We start from the raw sequence: 20,714 nt of genomic DNA, 5'->3' as shown, positions 1-20,714 counted from the left end.
AATGTTTGTTTATTTAAAATGTTAATCTGCTCTCATTTTCTCTTGTTCCTCACCCCTGCCTTCCAGCTGACAAGACTTTCTGTGAGATGGTGAAATCAAACAAGCTCTGTGAAAAGAAGCTGTTTGTGCAGTTCTGCTGTCAGACGTGTCTTATGGCCGGGTAAAGTTCAGCGGCTGCATCCATCCAGGACTTCCACTGACTGCCAGCCCAGTTTTGCCAAATGTTTAGGACAAAAGTTTATTTTTTCAGCTTTGGGAGAGTTTACATGGTGCTGTCAAGCATTCACTCGTAAGTTTGATAGCTTTAATATCACTGTCGGCGCGTTTCTATAGCAATATGTTAAGCAGAGATTGGAGCGTACCCTGAGTGATCAAGGCCTGGAAGCAGCAGACAAGTGGTGATATTAACACTCTCAAACACTCCTGGTGAGCAGGGACCAATGCATGATCCATGTACACACGCTTGGTTCTTCGCAGAAATCCTACTGATCCGCCCGCTCCGAGCGGCTGGCGGGAGCCCTCGCCACAAGGGATGCAGGACTTCACACACCTGCGAGGAAAGAGCAGATTCTGGCTCGTTTTTGGTACCCTTTTGTGCCAGGTGCCAGCTGATCTAAACCTGCATTGCCAGCGCCGTGCTCTGTACATAGGTAAAACGATGAACCAGGCGGCTCCGGAGCAGGGCCCCACGCCCACTCCGGCACTCCTGTTCGGATTCAGTCGGTCACTGCTTCCCTCTGGCCGTGGCAATAACTGGAGGTTTGAGGACCAAAGCCAGAGCTGCCCCACGTGGCTCTGCAGGTGTGTCAGCCCAGCAGGGCTTTGCCCTGCAGGTAACTGCAGCCAGGCAAAACCCGTGTGCCTACAAGGAGTCGTAGGGTTTTGGGGCAGGGGGTTGTCCACAAGGACCAGCCTTACCACAAAACGTATTTCCTTCCTGGAACTGCTTGTACATTGCTGATTAAGTCAGTTCTGGAACAAGCTAAATCCTTCCTCTAAACGAGATGTTGTCCCAGTTAATCTTTCTTGGCATTTTGCGTTACGATCCTCCCCCTGTTTCGCTGGGTACACCCCTCTCTCTCCCACAAAATCCTCCTGTTCATGGCAGTGATTTTTCTTGGGCATCCATTTCCCAAATGAGACATTCCAGGGATCCAGCCAGGAAACTTAATTCTACAAAACCCTTCCCTGAAACAAACCTTTTCATGCTCTCTCTTAATAGTAAGTCATGTGGTGTTTATATAATTGTGTTTAAAATATCCTTGGCTATGTTGTTTTACAGATTTTTAAAAAATAACTTATACAATCTTTGTTTTTTTTCTCTGTGGACTATTTTTTATATGGGAGTGGGGTATCTTTTTGTGTCTTATTCCTTCTCCTTTTGTCCTCTCTGACCCTGCAAAGCCACTCTTTGCACCAGACGTATGTAAACACTCTTTCCTACGCTGCATGTTCTGATTCTCATTGTTAATAGTTTTAATGAGTTAAACCTTTCGCCAGTGAAATTCCCAGTAAGAATTGTCACCAGTTCCACACAGAGCTGGGATAATCCCTGCTTGGTTTCAGCTGCAATGACACCTGCCCTGCCTGGGCTTGCCCACAAGAGCTCACCCCAGCCACGTGAGGAGGGGAATGCCACACTGTCTCCAGCCCTCACCTGCCTGGACCAAATCCAAGGGAAGATGGAGCTTTGGTGAACTGATCTTTAAGTTAATAAACTATTGATCTCCCCTGACAAATGAATCTGTGCTTTTTCCAAATTCATGCAGCCCTGACTGGAGGCACTGCACGTTCTTACTTTGCTGGACAAAGCAGCTCCCCTGGCTGGTGCTCCTGCTCAGCTCAGAGCACCTGTGGGAGAAATGCTCAGGCACAGAGGAGCTGCATCTGCGAAAACCTCAGTATTGCTGTCTTTTACTTCCAGAAGAAACTCAAATACTTAATATCTACCCTGTGCCAGCCTGGGCTGGTGCACCCAGGGCCATCTTACTGGGGTTTGGGGCTGTGCTGGGGCATGGGTGGGTGTATTCTCCTGTGTGGGGGATCCTGGATGAGCTGGCAGAAGGGCTTGCTCCCCTTTCCCGCTCATACAAGGAGCATCCTGAGCCCCACAGTTCCCCACTGCAGTTCCCAGCAGCTGGGAACCACCATGGTGCCCCTGTTCCCTGTTGGCTGCCTGGGAAGGAGAGGAGCTGCTGGTGTGGTTGGGGGATGGAGGGAGCCGTGGAACTCTTTGTTTGTCATGTTGGTTTTGCAACAACCATGGGCCAAGTGCCCAGGGTAGTGCCTGGATATCTGGAACTGAGCTTTTTAAGTGGGGGAAAAACAGAAAAGAATGGAGCCCTCCCACAAGGGAAGATGCTTTCTCAGAGATGTGCAGCTCTGGGCTCCTGCATTTTGTTGGTCTTCACATTCATTAGATGATAAATGTGAATTAATCGCACATAGTGATTCCTTCGCTTGCTGCAGGATTTCCCTTTCAGTCTCAGGCCAAACCAGAGGTCAGAACTGGGCTGACACACTCCTGGCTTCTGCCCTTTTGGTTGGAAAACACCAAACTTCATTTCTCCTGCTGTGTTAGTGAAAAAAACAGGAGCTGTGAATCAGGAATACTGTGCCAGCCTTCCAGTTCTCTGGCTCACAGCAGCCTGCTTCTAAATACTGCTCCCTGATATATTTAGATGTACTGAAATGCTACAAAAAAGGGAAAATGCTTACTCTTACACCTTGACATAACTTACATAACTTAAAATACACACTGGGGAAGGCAGTGCAATTTAAGATGACCAGACCCCAGCAGTCCCAGCTCTATTCTGCTTTCTACTGCCTTTCCAGCCTGCTAGGGAAAGAAAAACAAATTCTGCACATTGAATTCATGCAACAACATCAGCTTCCAGCGTTTCCCTCAGAAATCATTCTTGTAAAGTAATAAAATTCAGATTATTTCTCCAAGCTGTTGCAATACTTGCTTGGAGCTATTAAAGTCTGACTGGTATGCTCAGAGGATCAAAGTGGCTGTGTCTTCAAGATAAATGCATATTTAGGCAATTTATTAAAGCTCATTTCTCTGTTGTCTCTTGGCACCAAAGCCAAATTTATAATAGCTGTTTTCTGGAAAATCTTAGCACAGCCTGACTCCTCGTTTGCAGTTTGGCCGTGGGGTTGCAGCCACGGCCATCTGCCATTGTTCAGTTGGCAGGTGGGGAACACAGATCTTAAAAATCATTGCTTTGAGTTTCCATTGCAAAGAAAGGACTGTTGAGAGCTTGTGTGCAGCGTCTGAGACCCAGAATCCATCTGCTTGCAATTACAGTTCTATTGTGGCTGTAGAGCTGAGGCAAACAGATGTATTGTGCTAAGGGAGACAGGTCCGTGTTTTATTTGGCCTTGTCAGAGGCAGGACCTCCTTTCCAGGAGGCTGGAAAGAGTCTCCTCTTAAGAACTGCCTGAAATGACTAAAGTCTCTGTTGTCTTTAACGCTGCATGATGCCTGAGTCACGTACAACAGTGTTGCTAATTCTTGGGTTTTTTCTCGTGACAGCTCCCTCTTGTTCTTGCTCCCTCCTATGTTATAAAACAAATGTAGCTGTTATAAAAACCCGAGTCTGTGCTTTACCATACAGCTTTGGTGAGGGAGTTTTCACAGCAGGGAGCACAGGAGCTGCCTGAGCCCAGCTGATCCCTGGCAGGGCCAGCTCTGACGCTGCAGTCCTGGGGCCTGAGCCAGGCATCATGCCCGGGGGTGATGCCCTGAGAAGTTCCCAAAAGAAAAGCAAGAGCCATCCCTGTGCAGTGCCAAGCGTGGCTGCAAGCGTTTAGCCTGTTATCCCAGAACATCCTCTGTGTTGACAGAAATGACATGCCTCACAAAAAATGTCCTTCCTTTGATAGCAGTGGAGAGAGAAATCATCCTTCCTCATCCCTTCTGAAGGCTGGGGAAGGATTTCCCCAGAAGCAGTGGCTTGGTGACATTCAGCAGGTTTTGAGGGTCTGGGGGTGTCCCTTTACATGCCACTTTCAGTTCAGTCACCTGCACTGTGGCTCACCCACCACCTGAGCCCTTCCCAGTGGTGCCAGGTGGTGCCCCAGCCTCAGACCCAGGGGCCTAGGTCCAAATTCCTAAGGCCGGTTAGGGGGATGTAGTGACATTTGCAAGCACGTTTTGTCTCATAGATAAAGGGTGTGTCGTGCTGCAGCCTGTAGGGTGTTCCCAGCCCATCACAGCACCTCTGAGACCAGGAATGCACATGGAAGTGACAGAGAAACTGCCCCAAATGCTGCAGGTGGAAGGTGCTTATGGGCAACACAATGTCCAGGAGCAAAAGCCGAGTTGCTGCTGGGATGGAGGGAAAGCACCGAGAGCTGTGGTTGTTGTAGAAGCCCTGGCTCTGCAGCAGGAGGGGAGCAGTGCTTGAACACGGTTCTGTCCGAAGGGAAGCACCGGCATGAAGTGTGTTCCTGCTCTGCCCGGATTTCTGGAGATAAATCTGTGCCTGGAAACACCAGAAGGTGGGAAGGAACCTCTGGTGGCATCTATGCTGCTTTTAGGGCACTGCTGAGGGCAAAGCCAAGGCCCTGCGGAGCCTGTGACCCACGGCTCAGGCGTGGGGCTGGGAGCAGACCGGGGGAGGAGCAGAATGCAGGGATGGGGTGCTGGGGGGCTGTACCGATCCCTGAGGAGGGGAATGAAGGGATGGGGTGCTGGGGGGCTGTACCGATCCCTGAGGAGCGGAATGAAGGGATGGGGTGCTGGGGGGCTGTACCGATCCCTGAGGAGCGGAATGCAGGGATGGGGTGCTGGGGGGCTGTACCGATCCCTGAGGAGCGGAAGGCAGGGATGGGGTGTTGGGGGGCTGTACCGATCCCCGAGGAGGGGAAGGCAGGGATGGGGTGCTGGGGGGCTGTACCGATCCCTGAGGAGCGGAAGGCAGGGATGGGGTGCTGGGGGGCTGTACCGATCCCCGAGGAGGGGAAGGCAGGGATGGGGTGCTGGGGGGCTGTACCGATCCCCGAGGAGGGGAAGGCAGGGACGGGGTGTTGGGGGGCTGTACCGATCCCTGAGGAGCGGAATGCAGGGATGGGGTGCTGGGGGGCTGTACCGATCCCTGAGGAGCGGAATGCAGGGACGGGGTGCTGGGGGGCTGTACCGATCCCTAAGGAGCGGAATGCAGGGATGGGGTGCTGGGGGGCTGTACCGATCCCTGAGGAGCGGAATGCAGGGATGGGGTGCTGGGGGGCTGTACCGATCCCTGAGGAGCGGAATGCAGGGATGGGGTGCTGGGGGGCTGTACCGATCCCCGAGGAGGGGAAGGCAGGGATGGGGTGCTGGGGGGCTGTACCGATCCCTGAGGAGCGGAATGCAGGGATGGGGTGCTGGGGGGCTGTACCGATCCCTGAGGAGCGGAATGCAGGGATGGGGTGCTGGGGGGCTGTACCGATCCCTGAGGAGGGCAAGGCAGGGACGGGGCGGGGCGGGGCGGTCTCTGCCGTTCGCTGTCTCGGCGCTCGGCTGCGCGGGCCGCGCCTGCTCGGGGCTCGGCGCGGTGTCCTGCGGCGGCGCGGCCTGGCGGGGCCTGGCGCGGTGTGTCGGGTTGTGTCGCGGTGTGTCGCGGTTTATCACCGTTTGTCGCGATGGTGAAGCTCACGGCGGAGCTGATCGAGCAGGCGGCACAGTACACCAATGCCGTCCGCGACCGGGAGCTCGACCTGCGCGGTGCGCGGGCCCCGCGGCGAGAGGGGCTGTGCTGGGAAGGGAGCGGGCGAGGCCGGGGGCGTGTGTGTGTGTGTGTGGTGGGGCCTGGGGGTGGGCAGTGATGGAGCCTGGGGGAGGACTGTGTTGGATCCCGGAGGAGAGGCTGTGATGGGGCTTGGAGGACCCGTGATGGAGCTTGCAATGAGGCCTGGCGCCTTCCGTGGTGCCGAAGCTGGACGGGGAAGCCGCGGGGAGGTTGGAGCGGCTGCAGTGGCCGGGGCTTGGGGATGAAGAGCGCTTAAAGAGGCTCCAGTGGCTTCGGAACCTGCGGGGGATATGAGGGGGCGAATGGTTTAGGTTGGCAGGGAACTTAAAGATCATCTCGTCCCAACCACGAAGAAGGGGAAATTGGGGGAAATATGGGAGGAATGTGCTGTGGTGGGGGTGGGATGTGTCCTCAGCACGAGGGATGTGCCAGAAAGGTGGTTTTGCTGAGGGGGAGGAAGGAAGATTGAAAAAGCCGTGAGGGCTGTTGGCTTTGAGGGGGAGAGTTTGGTCTGGGATTGGGCGGAGGAGAGTCGATCCCGGGGTGTTTTGTCTGAGACTTAATCAGCATCCTCAGTCCATCCAGATTTGCCCCCACGCGCTCTGCTTTGCTTTGGTCTGCTGTGCTGTGGGAACCGTCTAATCCGTGCCTTGCACTCTCTCTCCAGGCTATAAAATCCCCGTTATTGAGAACTTGGGTGCCACTCTAGACCAGTTTGATGCCATTGATTTCTCTGACAATGAGATCCGCAAACTGGACGGGTTTCCCCTGCTGCGGAGGCTGAAAACGCTCCTCATGAATAACAACAGGATTTGGTAAGGGGGTGTGCTTTGGCCTGATGGGACCCTGGGGCAGAGGAAAATGCTCTTGGGACAGAGGTGTGTGTGTCTTTCCTTGCTGGGTAGGGGCAAGAGTGTTGGTTTCTGCCAATAAAATCAGCACTGAGCACTGTGTGGGCCCTCTATCAGTTTCCTTCCCCATTCAGTGCACAACTCAGTGTTTGTTTCTCAGCCAGGACAATGAGATGCAGAGTTTGGGGGTTGGCCAGGTCTTTGGATTTCAGTAATCAGCTCCACAAAGACACAAAAAAGGGATACCTGCGAGGGAATGGATTTAAATTTCACATTGCATCTGATATTCTCACAGTGATTTATTGCCAGCTTTATTAGAAAAGTGTTTTGGATGCTCACCCAAACTTCTGCCAGTGTCAGACTGGGTTGTTCACAGGGAGATCCTCTGTGTCATTGTGTTTCTCTGTGTATTTCCATCATTGTTAATTCCTGCCCTGATTTAAACCTTTGTTTTCTGTTGTTCTTCAGTCGGATAGGTGAGAACCTGGAACAGGCCCTGCCCAGCCTCACAGAGCTCATTCTTACCAACAACAACATTGCTGAACTGGTAAGCTGTGACTGCAGGATAAAGCAAAACAAGCATAAAATTTGTGGTTTTCATCTCTCTAATTAACCATTTTCCTGAGAGTAGTGCCATATGCTTTTGGTAATAGTGAGTTCTTTCTCTTTAGAGTAATATCCTACAGTTTTGGCAGTAGTTAATGGTGTCCATGCTTTAATGAACATGATTTGCATCATGCAGTGGAACAGCAGTCACAAAGCTTAGTGGTTTTCCTATTAAAATAACAGGAAATTTAATTAATGTCATTGCCTATTAATTAATTATCAGGATTATAATCTCTTCCTATTAATTATTAGGAAATGAAATTAAATTAATAGGAATATATATTATAGCAGTAATTTAGTTAATCTCTAAAATAGATAGGAGTTCAGGAACTTTGTTTTCAAATATTTGATTTTTTTGCTAAAGGGGCTTAAAATTTCTTGCTGTGCTCCCTTTACCCAGGGTGAACTGGACCCATTATCAAGTATTAAATCATTGACTTACCTGAGGTATGTAACCCCAAAAAGAAAAGCTGCTCTTTCTCTGGTGTTTGAACTCTGTTGCTGGCCTTTTGCTTTGGTCTGGAATGCTCTGCTTTTTATGAGCTGTGACAGATCCTTTATGTCTAAAAATGGAATTGATAAACAGTGTTTCCTCTACTCTTCATAAACATCTGGTAATTAATGTCTGAGGTTTTGTATCACTGACAGACTGTTGGGATAATGAGATGTAACATCTGTATAAACCAATACACAAGTACTGAAGTGAACTTAACCTTTAAAAATCTAAAACTAAAAGGTTTAATCTCTTGATTTAAAAAATTAGTTTGAAATACATGTGAACAAGGACTTTGCAATAATATTACATTTGGTGTGAGGGACAGAAAGAAACACAGTTTGTCCTGTGGTTTTTCAATTGATCAGTGTCCACATAGGAAAAGTGATGTTTCAGTTATTTTTTGTGGGAGTATTATGATTATTTTGAGGTTGTTCTTTATGTCATCCTTCAGTTAAATCTACTAAATTGCTAAATTGCAAGTTTTTACTGTAGTTTCCATATTATCCAAGAACTGTCACTAGGCTTATTTCACAGTGTTATTTGTTATCTGCTACAGCAGGAAATACATGAATACATTTCAAGTATATTAATATATTTCAATACAAGGGTATTTTAAAATATTTTGTATTAAGAGCCTCTTTGTAACCTTTATTTACTTTACAGCGTTCTAAGGAATCCTGTAACAAATAAGAAACATTACAGATTATATCTAATTCATAAAGTTCCCCAGGTCAGAGTGCTGGATTTTCAAAAAGTGAAGCTCAAAGTAAGTCTGCTTGCTTTTGATTTAGGTTTGGGTGGGTTTTTTTTTTTTTGTTTTGGTTTGGGTTTTTTGCATTCTTGAAAATTCACCACTAACAGTGATCTTGTTGCCGTAGTTGTAAATTTTATTGAAACTCTGTAAGTGGCTCTACAATGCTCTCATTGTTCTCTTTCATGGTTTCATTCTGTTAAGGATATAATCTGTTTAATTATGTTTAATTAAGTTTAGTGCCTTTGTTTAGTGCTGCTCTTTTCTGTCTCTCTGGTGTTGGTAGGAGACACCACGAGAAAGAAATGAGCAAACACCACAGCCCTCAACTCTGGGTGGGGGATGAGTGTGGGAAAGAGCTCTTAATTTTAAGAGCATGAGGTTGATACATCTTTGAGTGTTTGGGCAATGTTTATCTGCTTGTTCTCACATCTGGTCTCCATGTACCAATTTCACTGATGAAGATGAGCCAAAGTGTCTTTCTTGGCCAGGACAGAAGCTTTGCAAACTGTGATGTTCTCAAATTAACTTTGTGTGTGTGTGTGTGGTATCGCTGTAGGAGCGACAGGAGGCAGAGAAAATGTTCAAGGGCAAACGGGGTGCACAGCTTGCAAAGGATATTGCCAGGAGAGCAAAAACGTAAGATAAAACAAACAAATTTACACTGGCATCCTCCTTCAGAAACACCACTTTATTTGTATGCAGTATCAGGCAGAAAAACTGAAATATCAGCTGCTGGCAGGATGCCTCAAAAGCCTTGGGAGCCCACAGGTGCCTTGTCCAAGCACCCCAGGTTTTGGATGGTGGTGAATACATCTCAGAAATATTTCTGAAAGAGAGAACTTGGTCAAGGTGGATTCATTGCAGTCAACAAGCAGCAAACCTTAATTTTATTTTTGTTATTTAAGTGCAGAGAGGTGGCCATGATTTAATTTGTGTTTGGTGGGGTTTTTCTCCTAGATGATGGGTAACTTAATTCTTTTGTTTTGCCAGGGAATAAACTGCAACATCTGCTGTAGTTAGGAGAAGAAATAAAAGTGAAAATCTTGAATTAAGCTATTACTTAAAAAAATCTGTAATAAGCTATTGCAGTATATGTTCATTTAGTTTAATTGTTGAGTGGTACATCATATGTTTTGATCAACCTGTTTGGTAGTATGAATTCACATCATGTGTGGCAACAGCATTTCCAAATTCATGGTTAAATAGAAAAACCTCTCAAACTTACTTAGCATTTAAATCCATCTAAACAGATGGATTTGAGCTCGAGTTAGCGAGTGGAAAGGGATTCAGGTCTGTGACAGTTTTAGAATAAGCAGGTGATTTTCCTTAAGGTAGCAGCAGATAACCTTTTTCTTTTGACTGTTAAGATGAATTCCAGTTTAGTGTAAATTTTACTTTAGACTGTTGTAATATCACATTCAATACATGGGAATAGAAAACCCATTTTCAGTTACTCTTTGGCTATCCACCCTGCTTTTGTAATGGCAACAGACCAGCTGAGTGTTCAACAACATCCAAATCGAAGAGCTTTTGTCAACTGCCTGATTAATAAAGTTAAGTTCTGCCTCTGAGCAGATGAGAAGGTGGGGGGGAATGGGACAGTGAGGAGAAGTTGCTGGTGTTTCTGAAGGAGGCAATTCTTCACTGTATCAGTTTGTTAACAAAGATAAGATACTACACTTGATGGAATGAAATGCTTTCAAACCTAGTTTGGAAGCATTTCAAGTTAAGAGAAGCAGCTACTCTTCAAAAAGTGTAACGGGTCTTTTTTTTTTTCTCTTTTGAAGCTTCAATCCAGGGGCTGGTCTGCCAACAGACAAAAAGAAAACTGGGCCCTCGCCAGGGGATGTGGAGGCAATTAAGGTAAATATGTCAGGAGAACAGAGGAGGAGAAAAGCTGTCATGGATCCAAATAGAACAAACCTTCCCTTTGTGCTGTTCAGACAAATAGATCAGCGTGTCCTAACTCTAGTTTAGGTTTTTTTGCTGTAAGTTTTCTTCTGACCTACCTGTATTTTGAAAACTTAAATGAAATGTTAACCCGATCGTAGAGTTTTTCCAAGGGAAAGGCGGGGTAATGATTTGTCATTTGTAGAATTTCCTAGAACTAGAATGTACTAGAACTTTCATAGGTGTCAAGTGTCACTTAACTGGTGGAGATCTGGGTTTTGTGTTTATTCTGAGCAGACTGACAGGGGGTGTGTGAGGATTCACTGAGTTCTCTGTTTCTCAGACTGCCATCGCCAACGCCTCGACCTTGGCTGAGGTGGAGCGGCTGAAGGGTTTGCTGCAGGCGGGCCAGATCCCCGGCAGAGAGCGCAAAGCAGGTCACTCTCCACTTCTGCTGCTCTTCTTTATCAAAATCCACCTCTCTTCTGTGCTTCCTGATGCTTTATGTGATCTCTGTAGGGAGCTGGGTAGAAAAAATGTTTGTCCCTGGCTCTGTGTGATCTGCCTGGCCTTGAGTGCGGCTCAGGGCTGTCACCTGCACTCCCTCCAGAGCGAGGTGCCAAACAAGGTGCTTTGCTGCATTGGATGACTCCAAAGTTCATCCCAGTTATTTAACAAAATGAGATGAATTACAGAGTCTCTCTGGACCTGTGCTGAGCATCGGTGCCTTGGGGTGTGGGTACAGCAGCGAGTCTGGGAGCTCTGCAGAGATGGATCTCAGCTGCAGGCTGGCCACAGCATCAGTTTTTTGTACATCGGGGCTACCTGGATTTTCCTTTCTGTAGAGTTTTTGAAGGTTCCCATCATTACTCCGCTGCAGAGGGGTGGGAAAAGAACAGTGACGTCTGCAGCAGCTGCCCTAAAACTCTGACGTGTCCTTTCAGGCCCTTCGGAGGACGGTGAAGAGGAAATGGAAGAAGACACAGTGCCGAACGGATCGTAGCCCGGGCCGTGCCGCGCTCCGGCCCTCCCCCGGAGCCCTTTCCTGTCCCGTGCCGTACCGGTGTTCCCGTCCTCGTGCATTTCGTTGTTCAATAAACGAACGATCCCTTTTTTCTCCCGGTGGTGCCGCGTCCGCTTTCCGCCCGGGGGCGGGACGGGGTGGGAGGGGCTTCTGCGCACCCTGATTGGCTGCCTTACGCCTGGCACTCGTCTCTGATTGGCCGGCACAGCCGCACGTTACCCCCGGCCCTTTGCCAGCACTGTCGCGTCGCTTCCTGGCGGCCACGGGCGGGGCGGGCCCGGACGTGAGGCGGTGGCGGACGGGGCGGTGATTGGCGGAGCGGGGCGGGCCCGGACGTGAGGCGGCGGCGGACGGGGCGGTGATTGGCGGAGCGGGGCGGGCCCGGACGTGAGGCGGCGGCGGACGGGGCGGTGATTGGCGGAGCGGGGCGGGCCCGGACGTGAGGCGGCGGCGGACGGGGCGGTGATTGGCGGAGCGGGGCGGGCCCGGACGTGAGGCGGCGGCGGACGGGGCGGTGATTGGCGGAGCGGGGCGGGCCCGGACGTGAGGCGGCGGCGGACGGGGCGGTGATTGGCGGAGCGGGGCGGGCCCGGACGTGAGGCGGCGGCGGGCGATGGAGCTCGGCGGCCGCGGTGCCGCGGCGGGGCCCGGGCCGGCGCTGAGCCAGGGCGGCCTGGAGGCCCTGCAGCACACGGGTGAGGGGCCGGGGGTCGGGGGCGAGGGCGGGGGGCGGCGGCGGGGCCGAGGCGCGGAGCCGGGGCCGCTCCCCCGCCCGGGTGGGCCCCTTGCCGTGCGGCCCGCGCTCACCCCCGGCCTGTCCCCGTCGCAGTGAGCTCGGTGCTGTCCAGCTATGGCTGGTACATGCTCCTGGCCGTGGTCGCCGTGTATCTCCTGGTGCAGAAGGTGTCCCGCAGCCTGGCCCGGAGCAGCGCCCGGCCCGGAGCAGCTGAGGCGGCGGAGGGTGAGTACGGAACGCGCTGCGGCCTCTCCGGAGCCGGTGTTGGTGCCGGGCCCGATGGCTGAGAGACGCTGGGATCCGCACAGGGCTCTGCAGGTGGGAACAGCCCGGAACAGATCCGGTGGTGAGGGGTTTTAACGGAGAGTGAAGCTCGGGATAACTGCTCAGCCCGCAGATCCTGAGCCTGAAGAGATCACCGGGAAAGGCTGGGCCAAGGGAAGTGTTTTTAAAAGGAAAAGCTGTGTCCCAAAGTAAGGTGTTGGGGAGTGAAGGAGCGGGACGTCACAGACCAGGGGATATCTGCTCTTTGGTGGTGCAGGAGCTGAGGGGATGGAGGGTGAAAGCACAGGTGGTCAAGTACCAAATAACTTCTAGACTTACCAAACAAAACCAAAATGTCCAAATCTAAATCCTGGGGGAAATACTTCTATAAATATTCATTTTTTATTAATATTCATCATCCTCTTTCCACTTACTCTTTCCCTGTTCCTGCTCTGGCAGGACTGTGTACATTTGGGGTGTGACACTGTGTTATCTTTGGGAGTGTGGCACAGGTTGTAAATCTCACCCAGTCACGATCCTGCTGGAAAGCACAAGCTGTGCTCGTGGATCTGCCAAATCCATGAGTGCCTGGCACGGATCCCTTGGGCACGTTGGCACGACAGCAGATGGGGCCCCAGTAAAATCTTATTTGCTTGCCCTTATCCTTGTGCTGTTCTTTTGTGATGATAATTAAATGGCGATTCAGTTGCCCAGACTGCCTGTAAAATGAAATTACTGAAAGTACTGACATTTCTTTTTCATATTCATCACTGGATCGTAGCAAAAAATGAGGCAAACAAATGTGGAGATGCTTCAGCTGCTGGAAGAAAACCGAGCAACATTTGCCCTTTTTTGAGGGGGTATAATTTTCCTTTTGAACCTTCAAAGGCCACTCATGAAGAGCAGTGGTGACTCAGTGTGGATTTTCTGAGACTTCCAGGTGTCTCTTGAGATGTGTGGCATGTTTCTGAGTGATTTCTCTGCTGATGGAGGTGTTAAATCCACTGCTGCACTGACACCAGCAGGACCCATTGCCAGAAGGAGTAGGAGTGAATGTGGGCTGGTTGCTTCATCCTTTTGCGTAAAAGAAGTTCTCTGGCTAAAAATGGTCCCTGCGAAGCCTGGGTGATATTTCTGAATTAATTTGTATCTAACAAATCCTTCAGAAATAGAAGGAAGTGTCCTTGAAGTGTGAGGTTTCAATTTTATGGTTAGGTACACTTGTGTCCTCGTTAAAATCCTGTTAAAGTAATTGCTTTAAAACAGTAAAACATGATAAAGTTTAATTCAGCATATAAATTACTATAAAGAATTAGCTGGAAACTGAACTTGAGATGTGATTTTTCTGCAAAACAGCTGCAGGGAGAGATGTGAGCCTTTTCCTTATTACAGTTCTTTGGGGAGACCATCTAGAATTTACTTTGAGTAGCTTTACAAACTCTTTCCTGATTTCCTAGAACCTGATGTGGTGGTAAGAAGGCAGGAAGCTTTGGCAGCAGCTCGCCTCAGGATGCAAGAAGAATTGAATGCTCAAGCAGAAAAATACAAAGAAAAGCAAAGACAGGTAACCAGAGAGCATTTCTTCCTTTAACTCAGAAATTTATCATCAAGCATTTTGCTGCTGTAAAAGACAGCAGCAAATTGTAATTGTGTGTCAGGGTCACTGTGGGCCGGGTGTTTATTTTTTACAGGTAAATCTGTACTTGCAGGAGCTTAGTTGTGTGTGCAGTGAAGGGCTGGGGGGGTTTGCTGGCATTTAAATTAACTGTACCACTGCACATATGTGTTTTCTGCTCTTCATGGGAAATGTAAGTGTTAGAAATGTAGCTTAGCATCACTGCAGTTTAAGGCTCTGAATTGCAGCTCGGGATCATGAGGAATAGCAAATTGCTGAGTGGGGCAGTGCAGAAAATGGGTGTGATCAGTGTAGCAATAACACTGATCATCATCCCACCTCTTCTGGTTTTTCTTATGCAGTCAGACACTGTGACCTCAGTTTATAGCTGATGCTTCAAGTAACATTGGCAGTTAAAAACAAAGGAAGAGTCCTTTCTTTCTTCTGTAGAACCCCATGTTGTGCATTGAATTACTGTCATAGACAATAATCTTTACTTAGTACTTTTTATAGACTCAGGGTTTAAACTTGCCACTTGGTTCTGTTTTACTTTCAAAATCTTTTAAAGCATCAAGTGGCCAAAAGGAGCTGCAGACTCAGTCAGTACATCCTCAGGAGGGGAAGAGATGTGGGTGTATAAAGAGTAAATTCTTCCATAATCTCAGAGATACTGCTTCAGATAAATACATTTTGATGAGTCTGTTGTAGCTGTTCCTGGGGATTCTGTTAGCTCTGAAATCCTAGTTTTAAGATGAAGCCTGTGTCCTGGATTTGTTCTGTAGCTGGAGGAGGAGAGGCGAAGGCAGAAGATCGCCATGTGGGAGAGTATGCAAGAAGGAAAGAGCTACAAAGGAAACCTGAAACTCAATCAGGTAACAGCCATGAGAACCAGGTCGCAGATGTGTTCATGTGATTAAGAGAGCTGAAATTCGTATTGAGTAACTTTTTGCTTTTCTGAACAGCAAGAAGTAGAATCTGGTGCCTCTGCCTCAGCAGTCCCAAAATCTAAACCAAACAAAAAGCCTTTGAGAGGAGGTGGTGAGTATGGAATCCTTCAGACACTCTGAGCTTGGGACAGGTCATTTATCCAGCTGTTTCTGCAGCCTCTGTACATACTTCTTGTCTTTTTCAAGGAGGAAACAAAATGTTCCTTACAAATGAACTCTTTATCTCTGATTAGCTGGCCTGCTCTGCCTGTTGTGCAAAAGCTGGCAGGAAGTTTTGGGAGGGCTTTTCCCTGGGGAAAAAAAAATGTATCAGGTGCTTTGCAAATATGCTTTGGCATAGTTTACCGAGATTTTTGTCAGTCAGAATTACAGATTCTTATAGTATTTCTGGGATCTTTCCCCCATTATTCTATGAGTTCAATAATTTAGTGTCTGGTCTGTCTTTAAAGCACCTGTAGTACTGACTAAATGCAGGAAGAGAGTATTTTACTTTGTATTATGTAGATTCATAAGATGAAAGGAACGATTATTATGCAAAACATGACCTCATTTTTCATATACCACAACGCTGACTTATTGCATATATAAATCCTGTAGATGTATCAACTCTTAGCAACATTTGAGGGAATTAGTGATTGAATTATCTTAGGTTGTTTAATATGGGGGCAGTGTGATGTCTGATGTTGTCAGGCATCTTTGATAGTTCTGTTATGGGATATTTACCTCCCTGGGGGATGAGAAATGCAGGAGTCAGCTGTGCTGAGGACCAGGATCAGGGCAGCTGGGTTTGGGCACCCTTCCAGCTGCTACCTGTCCTAGTTTAATCCTCAGCAAAGACTTTGCTTAAGTAACCAATTACAGAATTAGAGGTCTCCGATCTTCTCCTGAGGTAGATCAGCATGAAGTGAAAGAACCATCTGTGCTGCTCAGCTGCTCAGTTGAGCTAGAAAGCAAAACTTGGCTGGTATGAGAAAAACAAATCTCGAAGATGTAGGTGATGCTGGGAGTGTCAGTGGAACAGGTTGCTTTGAAACCCCCCCTGGTTAGCAGTGCTGCTAGGATTTGGGTTCTTTGCTTTGTGCAGAACAAATTCAAGATGTTTGCCAAGTTGTAACTCTCTGAATGTGTTCTCCTGACATGAAGTTTCCCATGGTTACAGCATTAGGATGTTCAACTAAAGTGTTTTTGCCTAACTGCCTGTGCTTGCCTTTTCAAATACTCTAAAAAAATACTTTTCAGTATTAATGAGTGGATTTACCTTTTGACCTTCGGAGTATTCCTTGCAGGACTGGAATAAAGGATTATTTTAAGTCCCTGACTGTTGGGGCTCTTGGAGAACAGATACACTCTTAGAGAGTTTGCTCTAAGAGCTGCTGTTACTGCTCTACTTATCCTGCAGAGCAGCACTGCAGCTTTAGTGCAGATTTAGAAAAATTAAATGGCAATTCATTTCAATTTCATTTAATCCAAATTGATCAAATTAAACCACAAGTGTTTTGCAATGGCTTTTAAAGAAAGAAACCCCTTCCAGTCTGGATATTTTCTGTGCTTTCATTTTCCCTTAAATGCTGCATGTGTAAAGTATGAGCAAGGTGTAAATATTATAAGATCTACTTTTGGGGTTCCTTGTGCATTGGTGAAGGGCTGTGGAGGGTGAATATTAAAAGGGTGGATTTCTCCTCTGTGTTCTAGGCTATAATCCCCTGTCTGGAGAAGGAGGAGGGACGTGCTCCTGGAGACCCGGCCGGCGGGGCCCATCAGCAGGTGGATGAGGCTAACGTCCCTGGTGTCCCCTGGCACTAGCAGGCTTGATCTTACCCCCTGTCTCACTGCCTACAGCTGGCCTGTCACAGGGACTCCTTTGGGGCTGGTTTAGTGCACTTGTTAAACTTAAAACAGTTTTTTGTTTGTTTGATTTACAGTGTTTCCAAATTGTAACGCATTGGTTGGTCCTACACCAGAAAAATACCTGATCCTCTTAGAGAGGGCAAGGAGACAAGCAATTTCAGTATAGTCAGTTAATTTTCACTCCTCTGTGGAGAGGGAGCTTAGTCTCCAGCCAAGGTGAATCACCTGGGATTGTGAGATCTGGGCGCTCTGGAAAATTTAGTTCTCTATGCTCACTTTACCTCTGTAAGATGAGGGTATTTACCATCCTTAAACATGTTACCAGATTTACCTTCCAGCCAAACACAGCCGTTGAGAGAGGAAGGAAATGATCATTGGCAGACACCTTGAATTTAGGCAGAGGGACTTTCAGAAAAAGCACAGGTGGTCTGACAAACGCCACGGATTTGCACTGAAGGCCAGTTACTGCAGAAGAGTCTCTGTGACAAGCCAGCTTGAATGATGTTTTCCTTATAAATGGTAAACCAGTGAGGATTACTGATGCTAGACAGCAGACAGGGGGGTTCTTGCTATTCCTTTTTTTTCTTTTTTCTTTTTTTTTAATTTCAACTGCTTTGTAAAAACAAGATACTATTAATATTAAATATAATTGCAAACATCATAAATCTAGCGTTTACAATCTCGTGGTTTTCTACAGCATCTTTTTTATAGAAGGCTTTTGTTCTAGTGCAATAAATGTGTACAAAGCGATGCGAGAGATGAAGTGACTCTGCTGCAGCTTGTGCAGCACCAAAGCTGAAGGTGGAGAGTGCTGAGGAGGGCCCTGGCCAGTGAAAGTGTCACACTGGCAAGTGAGGGGTGCAAGGAGTGTGTGCTGTTCATCCTTCTGGTGTATGCCCAGCACTGAGGACAAAAAACAACTGAGGACAGAAACCAAACTTTCCAAGCATCCCATCCCCTTGATTTTTCTCTCTAAAATGCACCAGACAAGTAAAATCCAGGTTGTCTTTGGAAAGGAGTGAAATAATTCCTGTTGGCATAGGACAAGTGTCCCTGTGTCCAGTTGCTGTTCCTGAGCTGGTCTGTGGGCATCAAGGTAAGGAGCAGTGGTTCCTTAGAGCTTTGGGCTGCTTGAGCACTTGTTTCTGCATAATTACTCTTGGAATACTTGCGCTTATCAATAGATGCAAGTGTCAGCTTTGAATACACTGTTTATGTGCACGTTGATATTTCTCTTGACTAGAAATGCAACGGGAGTGTGTTATTAGAGAGTTTTAAAGTTGGGAATGAAATTGAAAGGCCAAAAACCTTTTGTTTTATACACAACAAAGTGTTTGGTCAAGTGTGTGTGGAAGGTGAAGTGAGGCTGTTGATGTTCCTATGGAAATTCATTCAGAGACCAGTGTATGCAACTTCAGGTTTAAATCCTTAATAAGGCAAAAAGAAAACAGAGGTGGGGAAGGATATTTTCAAGATCTGAAGAGTCTTCCTCAGGAAAGAGGACTAAGTTGTAATGCCTTGGGGAACATCTTCTCCCTTGTGTTGGGGAAACAGGCAACAGACTGAGTTGTTGTCTTAAGCAAAACAAATGGGGGATGTTGTCTTAAAGAAGCAGAAATCATTGTGTTGATAAAATGGTCAGGGATGGGTTTATTTCATTCAGTAAAAACATTTGCAAAATAAATATGCAGGTCTTAACTGAGCATATGCTAATCTTTCTCTGTCTCAAGACTTGCTTCTGGCTGGGACTAAGGATATGGCTTTTTGCCCAATTCTAAGGTTTTATAAGACATGTCAAGTGAAAATGAAATGATGTACGTGTTTTTGGAAGCTTCAACCTTATTTCTCCTTTTAAATTTTTTAAAAAAAATTTTAATCCTCAAGTTCCTGAATTTTTCTTAGTCAGACACTTCTAAGCTATTGAGCAGGATGGGTGGACGAACCTCAGTTCATAAAACTTTTCTTTTGGCTCACAACCTGCACCAGAGGGAAGGGTTTTTCCTCTGACTTCACGTGGAAAGCTCTCCCCTGACCACAAGCATTATGGAAAGGTGGTTGCATGCTGCTCTATAGCTCAGGAATGAAGCATGCAGAAAGCATTAGGTGAAAGTGAACTATTTAATGAATCCATTGTTCCTGGTTTGGTATGAATTCCCAAGAACGTGAATTATGAAAGATCATATTAAAAAGCCTTCAGGAGATTTTTTTTTCCCCCCACTAGAGCAGTTATGCAAGAAGCCTCTTGCTTTACTCATGCAGATGTTCTGGAAATACCTCTATCTGGAAGAAGCTGGGTAATAAACTATTTAACTGCTGTATAATGGTATTTAACCACTGAATAATAATCTTTTGGGTATTAAAAAATCCAAAAATCAAGCAAGTGTTCAAAGGCACAGAAAATTCCTGAAAATGTTACTTGCTTGTATTAAGTACTTTTTTGTTGCTTTTAGATGATTTATGTGCTGGAGGAGCAGAGCTTTTTGTTTTCTTTAAATTGCAGATGAGATCTGGTTTGTGCATAGTTCTCTTAACTATTCATCAGGAGATGCTGAGCACTGGAGTTAAAACTGAACAAAACAACCCATGTTGTCAGACTCTTAAAAATTATTTGGCTTTGTTTATGCCTTTAAAAAGCATTGTGAAATGAGGGGAAGATTTTAAGAGTGATATTGCATACTTGGGCGTTTAAAAAATATGTTTCTTACAGTGGAAATTTTTAATAACAAACAGAAGAGGGAGTTGGGGAAGTGAGGGCAATGGGGGAATCTGTCAGCAGTGCTGTTCCCAGGTGTTCAGAGTAATCTGTGTCTCAATCAAAGATCAATGTGAATGAAAATTATAATTGCACCTGCATCTGCAAGGAACTGCTGTCATTGCAAAATCTGAGTGCAGGTGTGAAATGCCAGTACTGACAAATCCCCTCTGCTGTGTTTCATGCAGTTCTGTACTATTCGGACTCAAATCTCAGGGAGCTGGGCTGTTGTGCAGTGGCTCTGTGCTCAGACTCTGCTGATACTCAGCTCAGGTGTTGAGATTGGGGTTTTTTGGGGGGTGTTGTGTCTTATTCCCCTCCCTAGAAGATGGCTTTGCATTCCAGAGCTCAGTGAAGGGGATAACATCCAGCCTGAGAGTCTCTTGTACGTTTTACCGGCAGCTCTGTTGTTATTTGCTGCATGTAAACCCCTCTAATGGCTGTTCTTTCTGCCTCCTGCTCAAGCAGGCAGCTCCCTTCTTGTGCAGTTGGGTCCTTGCAAGCCTGGCTGCACATCAGCACACATCTCAGCATCAGATCCACCTTCTGGATTAATTTTGCCCTTGTACAGGCTAAAAAGTGGCGCCTTTTCAGGGATCAGTTTAGCCACAAGTGGGGCTCAGCATGTTTCTGTGCTATAGCTGAAGAGTGAAACTATGCAATTTCCACCTGCAAAAAGAGCTGGTCTAGATTTGGATGGGCTGAAGCTTTGGGTTTTTCTTTTTTCTTTTTTTTTTTTCTTCTCCCTCCTGTGTGGAATGAAAGCTTGGCTTTTGGAACAGTTCTGCAACCACAAAGGAAAAGCGCAGGGCTGCTGGCTGGGTGGTGTCCTGGCCTGGCTGTACTGTTGTAAGCTGATTTTGTGAGAGTTTCCAAGCCAGCCTGACACACACCCTGCCCATATTCCCAGCTTCAGAGCCAGCAACTTCAAAAACTTCCGTTGTTTATTTTATAAGAAACTGATGTCTTCAGTGGAATAGATGCCCTCTTAGCTCAGCTTTGGTGGGGAAAATACACATTTCTTGTTGAAGGTTTCTGTGGTGAGGGAGGCAGGTGCTGTTCTCATGTATTTATTACTGTGATTTTATTTTGAAGTGCACACCTGCTAAAAAGCACTTTCAGCACAGAGGAAGATCTTCACTGATAAATTTAAAATTTCACTCCTCCCTCTGCCATAGATTCTTTCTGTGTGT

At 47.1% G+C, this 20,714-nt stretch overlaps 3 protein-coding genes across 3 annotated transcripts in view; all 3 read left to right on the top strand.

The window, feature by feature from the left end:
- Nucleotides 1-1,726, top strand: part of PCSK6 (proprotein convertase subtilisin/kexin type 6) — a 33,666-nt gene extending 31,940 nt beyond the window's left edge. The window contains exon 21 of the mRNA XM_066196262.1: nt 67-1,726. Within this exon, the coding sequence (XP_066052359.1) occupies nt 67-164 (98 nt within the window). The 3' untranslated portion in view covers nt 165-1,726. The remainder of the gene's footprint in view (nt 1-66) is intronic.
- A 3,820-nt stretch (nt 1,727-5,546) lies between these two features.
- Nucleotides 5,547-11,452, top strand: SNRPA1 (small nuclear ribonucleoprotein polypeptide A'). Its single transcript, XM_066196445.1, has 9 exons — nt 5,547-5,713; nt 6,406-6,553; nt 7,058-7,136; nt 7,596-7,642; nt 8,355-8,457; nt 9,002-9,081; nt 10,233-10,308; nt 10,679-10,772; nt 11,280-11,452. Exons 1-9 carry the CDS (start codon nt 5,632-5,634, stop codon nt 11,336-11,338), a joined length of 768 nt encoding a protein of 255 aa, XP_066052542.1. The 5' UTR covers nt 5,547-5,631; the 3' UTR covers nt 11,339-11,452.
- A 482-nt stretch (nt 11,453-11,934) lies between these two features.
- Nucleotides 11,935-17,434, top strand: SELENOS (selenoprotein S). Its single transcript, XM_066196409.1, has 6 exons — nt 11,935-12,054; nt 12,189-12,320; nt 13,817-13,923; nt 14,757-14,846; nt 14,937-15,012; nt 16,614-17,434. The coding sequence occupies exons 1-6, from the start codon at nt 11,973-11,975 to the stop codon at nt 16,691-16,693; spliced, it is 567 nt and encodes a 188-aa protein (XP_066052506.1). The 5' UTR covers nt 11,935-11,972; the 3' UTR covers nt 16,694-17,434.
- The last annotated feature ends 3,280 nt before the right edge of the window (nt 17,435-20,714 follow it).

The sequence above is a fragment of the Chamaea fasciata genome, unplaced genomic scaffold (assembly GCF_029207755.1).
Source record: "Chamaea fasciata isolate MVZ Bird 193981 ecotype frontalis unplaced genomic scaffold, bChaFas1.0.hap1 SCAF_14, whole genome shotgun sequence".
In the NCBI taxonomy this organism is placed as follows: domain Eukaryota; kingdom Metazoa; phylum Chordata; class Aves; order Passeriformes; family Sylviidae; genus Chamaea; species Chamaea fasciata.
This window is presented reverse-complemented; position numbering and strand designations above follow the sequence as displayed.